General features: G+C 42.1%; 1 protein-coding gene across 1 annotated transcript in view; it reads left to right on the top strand.

Moving 5' to 3' along the window:
* ZXDC (ZXD family zinc finger C) overlaps positions 1–15,083 on the top strand; it is an 18,464-nt gene continuing 3,381 nt past the window's right edge. The window contains exons 1-9 of the mRNA XM_060766206.2: positions 1–1,116; positions 5,970–6,122; positions 6,823–6,901; positions 6,992–7,122; positions 8,084–8,254; positions 9,644–10,332; positions 11,353–11,437; positions 13,276–13,430; positions 14,748–14,849. Of these exons, the coding sequence (XP_060622189.2) occupies positions 69–1,116; positions 5,970–6,122; positions 6,823–6,901; positions 6,992–7,122; positions 8,084–8,254; positions 9,644–10,332; positions 11,353–11,437; positions 13,276–13,430; positions 14,748–14,849 (2,613 nt within the window). The 5' untranslated portion in view covers positions 1–68. The remainder of the gene's footprint in view (positions 1,117–5,969; positions 6,123–6,822; positions 6,902–6,991; positions 7,123–8,083; positions 8,255–9,643; positions 10,333–11,352; positions 11,438–13,275; positions 13,431–14,747; positions 14,850–15,083) is intronic.

Consider the following 15,083-nt stretch of genomic DNA (forward strand, 5'->3'; position numbering starts at 1 on the left):
CCACTGGCTGGCTAGGCTCCGCCCCCAGCTCCGGTTTCAGCTGCGGCGCTGCTACAGGGACCCCCAAGATGGAAACGCAGGGGCTGCCTGCCGCCTTGGAGCCCGGCGCCCGGCAAGATGGCGGCGAGGGAGGCCTGGCGGGCGACGGGGCTCCGTCTTCTTCTCCCTCCTCCTCCTCCTCCTCAGGGCCGGCTGCGCGGCAAGCGGCGCCGGGAAGCTGGGGCCTGGACGTGACCTTCCCCGTTCTCTTGTTACTGGAAGGGAAGAAGCTGCCGGAGCCGCCGCCTCCTCAGCCGCCGCCATTGCCCTCGTTGCCTCAGCCGCCTGCGGAGGCCGGAGGAGGAGGAGGGGAGGAAACAGAAGGCCTCGGGCCGGCCCCGCCACCGCCGCCACCTCCGGACAACGACGCCCTGCTCCTGGTGGTCAATTTAGTGCGGGACGCGGCCTCGAAGGAGGCGCCTAGGCCGGAGCCTCCCTCGGAGGAAGAGAAAGGCGAGGGGGAGGCGGAGGGGGAGAAGGCGAAGGAGGCGTCCTTCTCGGGCACGCTCACCATCAACAACCAGAGCCTCCTGGTGCGCTTCGAGAACGGCCTCCTCAGCCTGGGAGGCCCCGCCGCGCATGCGCAGCCCTCGCCTCCCCCTTCGCGAGCTGCGGCCTCCTCCTCCTCGGCGTCGTCGTCGTCGTCGTATCCGTGCCCGGAGCCGCGCTGCGATGAGGCCTTCTCCCGCAAGCAGCTCCTGCGCCTCCACCGCTTGTCGGCCCACGGAGGCGGGGAAGGGGAAGCGGACGCGTCCCGGCCGGCGCCACCCCCTCCGCCTCGGCCTTTCTGCTGCCCGGTTCCCGGCTGCGCCTGGGCCTTCGCCACGGCCTACAAGCTCCGGCGGCACCTGCACTCCCACGACAAGCTGCGGCCCTTCGCCTGCCCGGCCCCCGGCTGCGCCAAGCGCTTCACCACCGTCTACAACCTGCGGGCGCACGGGCGGGCCCACGAGGCCGAGGCGGCGGCCCACAAGTGCGAGGCCTGCGGGCAGCGCTTCCCCAGCGGCGCCCGCCTCGCCGCCCACCGCCGGCGCAGCCACCTCCAGCCCCCGCGGCCCTACCGATGCGAGTTCCCCGGTAAGGCAGCGCCAGGCACGTTTTCGTGGGGATCAGGCATGGGAGGGAATTCCACCTAAAGAGTGACAGGGGCCAGCCCTACCTTTAGTCAGAGTACAATGAATTAAGCGGAAGATGATGGGAAGCTGCAGCAAAGAACAGGAGAAGACACATCTGAGCATCATGTGATATCCCCTATACCTAAGCATGTAGCGGGCTTGACCCCCCCCCCCCCCGAAATTCTCATGGTGGTCCCCGAGAAGGCCTTACTGGTACATTATTTAAACTTATGTTTCTTCATATCATGATCTGATCACCATGCTCAATATATCCCATATGCATGGGGCTATTGGGATAACGATACAAAAGGTTTGCTAGGGGAGACCCTTTTTCACTCAGACTCAGCCCCCCCCCCAAAAAAAAACCAAACTCAGCCCCCCCCCCCCCCCCCCCCGAAACAAAATCCTGGCTACAGGCCTGGTGGGGATAATGCAATGGGTCCCAACGTTTGGGTCTCCGGGTGTTTTGGACTTCAACTCCCAGAAATCCCAGCCGGTTTACCAACTGGTAGAAACCATGGGAGCTGAAGTCCAACACGCCTGGAGGCCCAAATGTTGGGAACCACTGGGGTAATGGATGGAAGCCCCCGTGGCGCAGTGGGTTAAATCCTTGTGCCGGTAGGACTGATGACTTCAAGGTTGGGTTGCTGACCTGAAGGTTGCCAATTCTAACCCAACTCAGGGAGATTGCAGATGAGCTCACTCTATCACAACCTGGGGGTCAGGACACCTAGGGGGGTCGTGAGAGGGTGTCAGAGGGGTATCACAAACCATCAGAAAACAGCATTTTTTGTTGGCCATGGGGGTTCTGTGTGTGAAGTTTGGCCCAATTCTATAGTTGGTGGAGTTCAGAATGCTCTTTGATTGCAGCTTAACTATAAATCCCAGCAACTGCAACTCCCAAATGTCAAGGTCTATTTGTCCCAAACTCCACCGGTGTTCACTTTTGGCATATTGAGTATTTTTGTGAAGTTTGGTCCAGATCCATCATTGTTTGCATCCACTGTGTTCTTTATTATTATTATTATTATCTTTATTTTTACCCCGCTAACATCTCCCGAAGGACTCGGTGCGGCTTACAAAAGGCCAAGGCCCTCAATAAAACAACAGCATAACAAATACAACAATAAAACTCATAAAGCAAAACAATAAACATAAAGCAATAACAATAAACATTAAAACAATAACACCATGATGCATTTAGAACTAAAGGCCGGGCCAAATGTAATGAATCAAATTTAAAAAGTGCTGGACATGACAGGTGGAATGTATAGGTTTTTAGGGGTAGGTGCAGTGTGCAGACAATCTTAAATCTCTAGTAAAGTGCATTTGGGACATGATGCTGGGAGTTTCCTATTCTGGAAAGGCACACTGGAACAGCCACGTCCTCAAGCTCTTCCTAAAGACTACCAACGTTGGGGCTTGTCTGATGTCCTTGAGGAGAGAGTTCCAGAGTCGGGGGGCTGCCACAGAGAAGGCCCTGTCTCTCGTCCCCACCAAACACGCTTGCGACACAGGTGGGATCGTGAGCAGGGCCTCTCCAGATGATCAGAGGGATCGTGTGGGTTCATATACGGAGATGCGGTCAGTGTTCACTTTTGGGCATATTGAGTATTCGTGCCAAGTTTGCTCCAGATCCATCATTGTTTGCATCCACGGTGTTCTCAGGATATAGGTGAACTATAACTTCAAAACTCAAGGTCAATGCCTACCAAACCCTTCCAGTATTTTCTGTTGGTCATGGGGGTTCTGTGTGCGAAGTTTGGCCCAATTCTATAGTTGGTGGAGTTCAAAGTGCTCTTTGATTGCAGGTTAATTGCAGGTTAAGCTCTGCAACTACAACTCCCAAATGTCAAGGTCTGTTTCTCCCAAAGTGTTCAAAGTTGGGCATATTGAGTATTCATGCCAACTTCGTTCCAGATCCATCATTGTTTGCGTCCACAGTGCTCTCTGGATGTAGGTGAACTATAACTCCAAAACTCAAGGTCAATGCCTACCAAACCTTTCCAGTATTTTCTGATGGGCATGGGAACTCTGTGTGCCAAGTTTGGTTCAATTCCAACATTGGTGGAGTCCAGAATGCTCTTTGTAGGTTAACTGTCAATCCCAGCAACTACAACTCCAAAATGACAAAAGCAATCTCCCAAACCCCCCAATTTGGGCATATTGAGTATTTTTGCCAAATTTGTTCCAGTGAATAAAAATACATCCTGCATCTCAGATATTTACATTACAATTAATAACAGTAGCAAAAATTGAGTTATGAAGTAGCAGTGAAAATAATTTTATGGTTGGGGGTCACCACAACATCAGGAGCTGTATTAAGAGGTTGTGGTATTAGGAAGGTTGTGAACCACTGCTCTATCAGCTCCAGCTCCATCTGGGGACATGAGAGAAGCCTCCCAGAAGGATGGTTAAAAACATCAAAAAAGCACCCAGGCGCCCCCTGGTCAACGTTGTTGCAGACGGCCAATTCTCTCACACCAGAAGCAACTTGCAGTTTCTCAATTTACTCCTAACATTTAAAAAATGGATGGATCATGACCTGTTAGGATTGCAACCTGTCAGGGGTAGCAGGGTTTGAAAGGAGTATTCCTTGAGTTTGTTGAGACTCTAATAATAATAATCATCGTCGTCATCTATTTGTAACCTGCCCTATCTCCCCAAGGGGACTCAGGGCAGTTTCCAGAACAGAAGTTCTGCTCTCAGTCTCACCTTTTTCACAGGTGCGGCTGACAGAGATGAGGGACAGGGCCTTCTCAGTGGTGGCTCCTAGGCTGCAGAACTCCCTTCTCAGTGAAATTAGATTGGCACCCTCTCTCCTATCCTTTAGAACAGTGTTTCTCAACCTTCCTAATGCTGCGACCCCTTATTATAGTTCCTCATGTTGTGGTGACCTCCAACCATAAAATTATTTTCACTGCTACTTCATAACTGTAATTTTGTTACTGTTATGAATCATACTGTAAATATCCGATATGCAGAATTCATTTTCATTAACTGGACCAAATTTGGCACAAATACTCTGATCTACCCAAAATTGAATATTGGTGGGATGGGGGAGGGAGAATTGATTTTGTCATTTGTTAATTGTAGTTGCTGGGATTTATAGTTCACCTACAGTCAAAGAGCCCCTGGAACCCCACCAATGATAGAATTGGGTCAAATTTGAAAATACTGGAGGGATTTAGGAGGAATTAACAGTGATTTAAGGTAGAACACACCTATTCTCCCCTAACCGCTGTCTGTTTTCAAAAAGGAAGAGAAGGATAGGCTGAGAGATCTTCAGCCATCGCTGCCAAAGGGGTTCCTAATACCATCAGAAATATGTTTTCTGATGGTCTTTGGCGACCCTTCTGAAACACCCTCATGATCTCTCCAGAGGTCCCGACCCCTGGGTTGAGAAACACTGCTTTAGAAAATAAGTTAATACCTGGATTTGGAACCAAGCATTTGGAATGTATTTATATAATTAGCACAGGGTTATATACAGCTACGAAGTGAACAGCAGTGTGATTGGAACGGCTTCTGGATTATGATTTTTAGTAACGGTGACACCTTTGCTTTCTGATAATCATAGTAATAGCAGTTGTTATTACAGTGGTAGTTATTGTTATCACAGTTGAGCATCCTATATATGAAATCCTTACAGTCCAGAATCTCAAAATAGTGAGACCGTTGCTTTCTGATAATAGTAACACTGGCCAACACCAATTTTGGTCCCTCAAATGTTAGACCTGTTTCTGGGTGTATTTAACCGGCTGATTCCAAAAATGGGACCAGTTTTCTTCCATCCGTCCTAATTTTTGAGATACAAAACATATGACTTTTTTTAGCTGCTATCTGCTTGCCCATAGAAAACCATGATAAACTATAAGAAACTAGAGCTGATGCAGTTTATCCAATGCAATTTTCTGACTCTGCATCTCAAATAACTCCAGGAACAGACCAAAAACCCAAGACACCAAAAGAACATTTTTATTGTTGGGCTATGTTACCTGGAATCCTTAAAGTCCAAAACCCCGAGAAAAATGACACATTCTTTCACATAACAATAATAGTAGTAGTTATCACAGTTAAAGCATCCCTTTCTGGAATTCCTATAGACCAAAATTGGAAAATAGTCATGCCTTGCTTTCTGATCATGATGATGATGATAATAATAATAATAATAATAATATGTAATCCTAGAGTTTGAAGAGACCCCCAACCCCATTCTGCAACGCAGGAACACATAATCAAAGCACCCCTGACAGATGGCCTCTGTTTAAAGATCTCCAGTTGTATTCAGTTTGTCCAAAATTTATGTTGATGCATTGGGATGAAATGAGGTATTTCTTAGAAGCCTTGCTCAATCTTTCCTCCACATGGTCATAATAGCTGCGGCTGGTAGAATATAGGTAGTCCGGCACATTTGGTATAGGTAGTCCGGCATGAATTGCAGAGTGTCCCAAGGCATATGAATGCGACAAGCACTTGCCCATTACCATATTGGACCACTGAGAAATTAGATGTGGAAGACAAATGCTATTAACCCAATGAAGAAACTTAGTCAAGATTGGAAAAAAAAAAAGAAAAACCCCACAGCAGCTTTTAGAACTAGGTATAAGGTGATATAAGTTGTCCCTCTTATTGAACAACTGAAAGAAAAATATTTGATAACTTAATTTAGAACCTCTTTGACTATAGCTGTTCCCTTAAAGAAAATGATAATTTCCATAATGTTTTCTAGAGTTTTGTGAATACTAACTACGGTTGCATTCTTTGTGCCTTCTTTCCTCTTGGAACACAGTTTGATCTTTCCCTCTTTTCTAGGTTGTGAGAGGACCTTCATAACAGTGAGTGCATTATTTTCTCATAATCGAGTCCACTTCAGGGAACAAGAATTATTTTCCTGCTCTTTTCCGGGTTGCAACAAGCAGTATGACAAAGCCTGCCGACTAAAAATCCACATGAGAAGTCACACAGGTGTGAGCTAGTGTAATAATTAAATGTATTTCACATATAAGCAATAAGTGAATTAAAAGGTATCTGTTTCTTGAAAGGCTCATTTTTTTTCTAGGCCTCTAGGGAATCTGAAGCCCCTTCTACACTGCCATATATAATCCAGATTATTTGCTTGAATTGGATTATATGGCTGTGTAGATGGGGCCTCAGTCTTCTGCTGTTAAAGAATCAAATAATTATACTCAAAGCTGTATTCACACAAAATGCAAAGGAAGGATTCACCAGAACTCAAAAGCATTTGTACCTACTGTTCAGTCATTTTGGCTCCTGTAAGTAGGAGGGTAGCAAAAAATAAAAAAAATAAAAAGAGAGAGAGAGAAATGAGAAGAAATGCTGTGAGAAGGGATGCTTGATACATGACTAGAATTTATTTTAAAATTGACGAATTAGTAGTCGATAGAGCCTTTTAAGCTTGTAAGTACTATAAAATGATGCCACCAGGAGTAAGGGTGAATATGGGTTAGTAACTAGAAATAGCTAAATAATGTCAAATTAATCTAACTGAGCTGTTATGGGGAGGAGATGATGATGATGATGATGATGATTTATTATCCAGGAATAAATCTGGTACAAATGATACAGCATAATTTCAGAATGAGATTGTTGCTTTTCCCCCTTCTAGAGAATAAGATAGTCAAAATCTTTATTTTTTTTTCTTCAGGTGAAAGGCCTTTCATCTGTGACTTTGAAGGTTGTGGTTGGTCTTTCACTAGCATGTCAAAGCTATTAAGACACAAAAGGTAAAGTCTTGATTATCTGTATTGATACAGAGGACCAAATACACAGTTCCGTGTGTCCTCGCTAATATAAAATACATTTAATTGTTGCAGGAAACATGAAGATGACAGGAGATTTACATGTTCTGTAGAAGGCTGTGGGAAATCATTCACAAGAGCTGAACACTTGAAAGGCCATAGTATAACTCATCTTGGGACAAAGCCGTTCGAATGCCCAGTAGAAGGTAATGGTGGTATTTGTGAATGGGTATATTCCCTTTTTCTTCCTTGATTGTTCATTGTGTGGAGAGAGACAGAGTTGATTAAATTATAGCAGTCTTGTGCATCAGGATTGGGTTGCTGCTGAGTCATAATTCTAAGAGGAAAGCTTATCAAGGCACAATGGAAAGAAAAGAGCTGGTAATTTTGACTCCAAACGCATAATCTCTCAATGACTACGTTTTTCTTGTGAGGGAGGGAATTGCTGAATCCCGCACTGAAAAATAAACAGTTTGTTTAAAAAGCAGTTATGGGGAAAGGATGTGTCCTTGCTTCTATCCAGCACTGTAATTGGTGTGTCCTATTGAATTATGTACCACATATACTCACGTATAAGTTGACATAATACCTAAATTGACTGGAGGGGGGGGGGGATATGGATTTTGATATGACCTGTGGATGTTGAAGGCTATTCTGCAGAGAGGGGAATGTACCAGTGTTGCTTCAGGGGCAACACTGGTACACAGAGGCTGCATTTCCCCACCCAGGCATTAAAAAAACCAGAAGCAGTGCCATGATGAGGGTACAGGAGGCATTGCATTTTTAGGTTTTTCCAGAACGTACTAATAGTACTCCTGGATCTACTCCTCCAAATGTAAGCTCAGGTAGATGCGATGGTCATGAGTGCTTACCACCAACTTCCTCTGATATGCCAACTGGACTTCTGCAGTGCTTTACATTAAACTTTGTGGCTTGCATTCTTCCCAGTTTTCCAAGTTACCTGGATTCTTATTGTATTGATGAAAGTTGTTCAGTAAGGACATTGCTAATCATGTATTAGACAAAGCTTTCCCTGTCAAGAGGTCTATCTTGACAGGGAAAGCATGATTACTTGCCATTTTTTTTTAACTAGATCAATTTTGAAGTAAGGTCATGGGTCAGAATCATATTTTAGATTTAGTGTCTAAACCTCTCATCTTATTTCAGGTTGTTGTGCAAAGTTCTCAGCACGCAGTAGTTTGTACATTCACTCCAAAAAACACCTTCAAGATGTGGACTCGCTGAAGACGCGTTGCCCTGTTTCAAGCTGCAATAAAGTATTCACATCCAAGCATAGTATGAAAACTCATATGATCAAACAACACAACTTTAGTACAGGTACGAAGAGCTTAATGTGTTCTATTGTCTCCATTATGGCTCAAGGAGAATGTTATTTCAGATATCTTTCTGATGGACTTTTGCAATTACTTAATAGCTTGCTTGCCATTAAAGTTGTTTTTGTGTGGATGGAAGAGCTTGAGTTGTGTTTCCTATGCGAATAACTCAAATTGAATGGTTACTGCAGCCTTCTGCAGGGATGCAGCACCTCTCACTTAGTCTAGCTGGCATGTGCAGAAAGCTCATTCAGATCCAATATAGCTTCATGTGGCATTGACTGTATGAAAGTGATTTTGAAAAGCAGCCATAAAACTGTGCATAGATATAAATTAAGCTTTAGTTTTACCAAAAGGAGATAGAATTTCTGGTAGGAAACAAATAGCCTTAGGGATCAAGGTCAAGCAAGCTGAAAGTAGCCATAGTGACAGAGAGAAATGGCTTAATAGCAGAGTTTGGCAACATGGATTACTACCTGACGGGAGGGGTTTTGGCAGGTTTAATTAGGACAGTTGACTATTGGAAATTTGGAGCATGGCCAGGTAGAGGCAGTGTTTGGGATTCATTGTTGGATTTTTTAAAAACAATTTTTAAATTGATAAATCAAACCATACAATTTGCCATTCTGGACACAAGGTGGCAGGAAAGGTATAACAAATGCATATACAATAAGTCCACTAAGACTGAAAAGTACACTAATTTGAAGACCACTGAAATTATTGCATGAATTACAATGGAGGTTTTACTGGGACAAATAGTTAAGGCTGTTTTTCTTTCTTTTTAATTATTACAAGGAAACTGGCGTATGTTATCATTAACAAACAACGATACTAAGATTTGTTTATATTTTAAAACACATTTTCTTGAAAAAAATATGTATGAATGAATATATTTTATATTAGGCTTTCCATTCATGTATGCTTTCCAGAATGGCTTCCAAGCATTGCAACATTCAAAAACATGCAATCTGGAGCATTTCAACCAACCACATAAAAATGAACGATCACTGCCCAATAATCTGCAAATATCTTCCTGCATTCCCAGCTATACTGTGTTTCTTTTTCAAAGCCAAATCCAATCTAAACATTCCATATCCAGAAACCTCCAGTCAGTCCACTCACAACATGCCTTGCTTGTTGTAGGATGTATGGCCTTCACAACATTGCCCACCCCTACAATATAGCCAAAAAATTGTACAATTAATAAATAAGTAAACAATACATTATCAAAATACCATACAAGCAATTCGGTGGCTCCATAGCTAGGATTCTGGTATGTGAGCAATAATATATACATTTAAGATACTTGTTGGATTGTGATTCTCGTTTCTCATGGGCAGGATGTAATGTGTTGGTTTTGTAAAATAACCATGACAAATCTTTTTCCCTCCAGATCTCTTAAATCAGATGGAAACTTTTGGTTCCCTCACACCTAGCAGTGAACTTGCCAATTCAGGACAGAGTGACCTCAGTAATGTAGATCTTGTGTCCCTCTTTTCCAATGCATCTGGGAACACTTCTGGAATATCGACTGATATGGCTCTGATAAACTCTGGAATTCTCACTATAGATGTTGCTTCTGTTGGAGCCACACTTGGAGGCAATCTTTCTGTTGGTAGCAATCCTCTTGGTCAGACGGTTGACCCGCTGATTCTAGTGGCTGGCAGTGACATTCCAAACAGCCTGGATAGCTCTCTTCTGTTGGGAACCACCACCACCACCGTTTTACAGCAAAGCACTTTAAGTTTGGATGATGTACAGAATGTAAATGCAGAAGCTCTAGGCTCCTTAGCTTCTTTGTCAGCAAAGAGTTCTAGTCAAGACTTGCATGGCTTACCTTCCGGCAATAATCTCTCCGTAGACACAGCCACTTTAACTCCGTCCAACAGCCTCACCGGAAACAGCGGATCTGATTTACTGGCTCCAAGTAGATCGGAACAGACTTTGCTTCCTAGCCTGGACGTTGTGGGGCAGCAAGAAGGCAGTAAAGTGGTGACTCAGTTTGTGTTCTCCAACCCCCCAGGAAGTTACAGTGCGCAGAAAGAAACTGATCTGAGCTCTGTGACTGGCAGCTCTTTTCTGGTATGCAGTAACTCTCGATAACTAGTTTTCGTTCGTGTCTTAGCTTTGAGGATATTGTATGGCTATGTATGAGCCATCCTTTCTACCAGATCAAATGGGTTTGTGGAATGTCTTCCATGAACGATGTCACACTATATTTTTTACAATGTAAGTGATAAAAATTGTGGTTGCCTGTGCAAGAGTTACACTATGTGCATCATACCTGGTGAAAAGAGTATATCCCCACTCCTGAGCTTAGTTTTATTACCTCTCCTCCCAAGTAGTTGTAAGTACTTAAACTCGGAAATGAGTGGATTAGGGTGGATTCAGCGGAAGAGGTGACTTTTCACTGCTTTTAGAACAAAAAGCAAAGGAGACTGAGATGTTCCCCTTTCAGTTTCCTATTTTACTCTCATGTGTATTTTGCATTCATGATAACATGTGGGTTGCAGTCAAAAGTTAAGAACATTCATACTAGCATAGCATTTCCTATTGGGAGCTGCATTGGGCAGTTGAGGAAGAACAAACGAAATGCTTAATATTTTATTGCATCTGCATTGTGTATTTTGAAAGTTGTTCCAGTGCTCTATGAACTGAAGTAAATATGTGGTTCCTTTTTTTTTTTGTATCATTTGTTACCATCAAAATGTTAAACTGATTAGCCAAGTTCATAGAGTTGGAAGATATCACATGGACTTTCCAGTCTAACTCTAGACAATGCAGGAAAATAACTGGATCTAACGTTGGGTAAATGCACTTCATTTTGGTCAGTGGAATTTCATATTCTTCTCCATTCTACAGCTCCATCTCCACATGTCTGCTCTAGAAGGTCCGATAGGTCTCTAGTACAGATTTTAAGGGTGGTAAAAACTGTGACAGGAAGGTGGAATAGATTTGAAAGATTTGAATACAACATAGTCTATGATATTGAGAGAAACGGCTAGGTTTCTATCAGTGTTGTTTAGGGGAAAATATATTTATGGTCTGAACCTTGGAGTCTTAATGTTTTGGTAACAAACAAACATTTTTTTCTCTTATCAGGAGAGTGGTGGGTCTGCAAGAACAGATTATCGAGCCATTCAGCTTGCCAAGAAAAGAAAACAGAAAGGAAGTGAGAATGACATTGGTAAGTACTGTTTCAGGAGATAATATCATTTCCACAAAGGAATACGTTTAAGTGTTTAAACAAAACTGATGCAAGACTGTTATCTCATATCAGACAACAAATTAGTGTTATAGTGCCATGATTAGTTTTGTCTGTTCCAATAAGCGGAGCTCTAGGAAAAAGAAATCCCCTGTCTTTTCAATCTCTAAAGGTTTGTTTATTTATTTTTATCCCACCCTTTTCTTGTTATTGGGACTCACCAAATATGAAACAGTACAATTAAAACAATGCAAATGTATTACAATATAAATATAAAAATTACAAAAACCAAATGTTTTATGTCTTGAGACATAAAAATATTAAAGTATGTTTATATTAATATAAAAGCAGGCCCTCTCCCTTGTTCCCATCAATTGTGCTTTACCTGGTGGTGAGCAGGCCTTCTCCAGATGATTGTAGAATTCTAACAGGTTCGTAAAGATAAATACGGTCCTTCAAGCAACTTGTACCCAAACTATAAGTCAAAACCTTAAATTTGGCTGGAAACAATTTAGTAGCCAGTGGAACTGCTGCAACAAGGGAATTGTTTATATATATATATATATATATACACACACACACACACACACACATACATACACACACACACACACACACACACACTGTATATATACTGTGCAATTGATTTTAAAAAGTTTCAAAAGTCATTAAAAATTAGGAGGTGTTGGGGTTTTGTTTCAAGTGTTTCAAAAGAATCCTTAGTGAAAATTTCATTACTGTAACAGGAATAATGAAATTTTGTTACTTTTTCGTTAAGAGTAATTGCAGAAGTGGGGAAATTCAGGGGCTCCTTCCTCCTTCATTTTAACAGCTATTGGGATGAAACGTGCTACAATAGTAGAACACATTTACCACTGTTAGCCCATCAAGTTTCAGGACTTTTCACTTATCCACTTAGTTTTGGGGAATTTCCACACCTTTTTGTAAATATTTTAAAAACTACAAGAGCTATCTCCTTGAATTTTCTATACAATGATACAAGATAGCGGGATAATTCCCCCCAACTTTCAGAAATATTCATATATCTATTGATTTTGGAGATTTTTTTTTAAAAGGTTTTGACAAAAACTTTTTTGTGTTTTTTTAAAGTCACAACAGCTATCTCATTGAATGTCTCTCATATTAACCAACAGAACTTCTGTTTAGGAATTTCCTCCCAGCCCAGCCCAGTCCAGCACAGCGATGTACTTACTAGAAGTATCATTCAGTCCTCCTCTTTGCAGGTTCAACAATTTATTGGAACTCTGTTGGGCTGCTGCTACAGAGGGACAGATCTCTCCCCTATCTTTATTGGGGCTTTCTGATGCTGAGCAGAATTCTGGGAACTGTAATTTAGGGCAGGGCCTTTTGAATCCTCTGGCATAGGGCTTCTCGCCTTCCCAAACTACATTTCCCAGAATCCTGTGCTTTTTTAGTCTCTTTCCCAGTTCACTCTGCTTTCTCCCTGCTGCTTCCCTCTCCTAATGGCGAGAGGCTATTAATTTAAAGAGGAAAGGCAGCCTTTTTGGCTTTGCTTTGCTCGCTTGCGCTGAAAATAAAACTGACTTTGGGAGGCTTCCGAGATTTACAAAATTAAAAAGAAAAAGTATTGGGTAAGTTTTGATTCTTATGTTTTTGGCACAGGCTATGCCCGCACGTTGGCTATTGCGTAATAGGTATAAATTTAATAAATTTCAAATTTCACACCCCTATTTCACATAGAACTCTTTAAAAAAGTAATATTTTTAAATGTAATAGTTTCATACAGAGAACTTACCTTAGAACATGGTTTTACATTATGTCACATAACTTAATTTCAGGAATCCCTAACTGTGGCATAAGAAAAGGCAAAAGTGATAAAGTTAGTTCTTGTAGCCATGGGAGTCGGCTATGCAACAGTGTTTTACCAAATGGAAGTCTGACTGTGAGAGATGCATCAGCTGGTACACAGTTTGTTCAGATTCAGCTGCTTCAGGTAAGAAAATTGTACCTAATGTATGGAATTTTTCCTTATCATTTCTATAGGAAATGTTTAAGATAAATCTGACTTTAACATATTAGAGACTGATGATTTTCACAGTGTACAAGGATGCATAAATGTCTAGTGCAATACTGCACACTTGAAAAATTATTTATATACTTTTTTCTTTTCAGTCACAGGACAGATTTTTATTTCTTATTATTGTATTTATTGGAAACAGATTGCTTTGAAATATTTGTGTGAATGGGGCTAGAAGCTAGCAATAAAGCTGCAAATGGGAAGATCTGCCTCCAAAAACCTCTTTGTGTGGCAAAATCTCAAGAAAACCCAATACCGTGCGATCCTAAACCATCTTGTGTCTTTATCTTGTCCCTGAAATGGCCCTGGTGCTCTTCTATCCCTATTTGGCTTTGCATATTTCTTCCCATTGAAACCAGTGAGAAAGTGGGAGGAAGATTAAGAACACTGATGCTTCCCATGCCTATAGTAGGTTAGCGGGATGTTGGATGTGGTAGGAAAATGGATGTTTGTGTGCAAAATTGCTTTTTCTATAAACTTGATCATCATGTTGGGAGGAAAATTGGACTGATATGCATTGGGGTAATGGTGGTGATGACCATGGTAATAATGGTAATAATAGTCACGGAAGTAGGGGATACTGGAGAAATAGACTAACTTCAGAAGAGATTTTGTTAATGGAAGAAATAAAATGCTTTAAGATACTTCTCTTTGGCTTGGTTCTTTGAAAAGTATTGGGAATAATAGAATCATAGAGTTGGAAGAGACCTCATGGGCTATCCAGTCCAACCCCCTGCCAAGAAGGAGGAATATTGCATAAAGCACCCCTGACAGATGGCCATCCAGCCTCTGTTTAAAAGCTTCGAAAGAAGGAGCCTGCATCACACTCCAGGCCAGAGAGTTCCACTGCTGAATGGCTCTCACAGTCAGGAAGTTCTTCCTCATGTTCAGATGAAATCTCCTTTCTTACAGCTCAATCTTAGTTTTTTTTAAAAAAATTAATCCCAACAAGTCAGTGGAGGCTGTTCTCAAGTTGCCTGTGTTGTTATAGGCTTCAACATTAGTTTACTGTGCTAATGACCTTTTTCTGACTTATTGTAATGATGCTCATAGTAATGAGATAATGGCATTGTCTGTCATCCAGTGCTGGTATGACATATGTATCTTCTACAGTAGTAGTGTTGCTGCTCTCAGGAGGGCGACTTAATAACATATTGCCATGTGCTGGTAGTAGTAGATTGGATGTGGTAATGTCCCTAGCTGGAAATTCATGATTTATTTCCTTTTCCTTAGGATGATTCCCCGGGAGAAGGAGATCTGCCTTTCCAGCTCAGTGCTCAATCCTCCTCTTCAAATTCTCAGCTGACAGTGGACTTACCTGTCTATATCCTTCAGGTAGGACTCCTCAGTGTTGCAAGTTGGGTGGTAAAAGCCTGTTTCTTTCCTGTCGGTTTTGCTCTCTATAAAGGAACTGCAAAGACAAAGAAGTGTAGCAGACAACTATGTGTTTTTGTTAGTTAATATGTGTAACCTTGGTATTGGATAAAATTTGTAAGTTTAATCCAATAAGCATAAATATCAGTGAGCCTTAAAGAGTGCAGTGCAGGCAAACAACTACAGTGAATATTA

Source organism: Anolis sagrei, chromosome 2, assembly GCF_037176765.1.
Source record: "Anolis sagrei isolate rAnoSag1 chromosome 2, rAnoSag1.mat, whole genome shotgun sequence".
Taxonomy (NCBI): Eukaryota; Metazoa; Chordata; class Lepidosauria; order Squamata; family Dactyloidae; genus Anolis; species Anolis sagrei.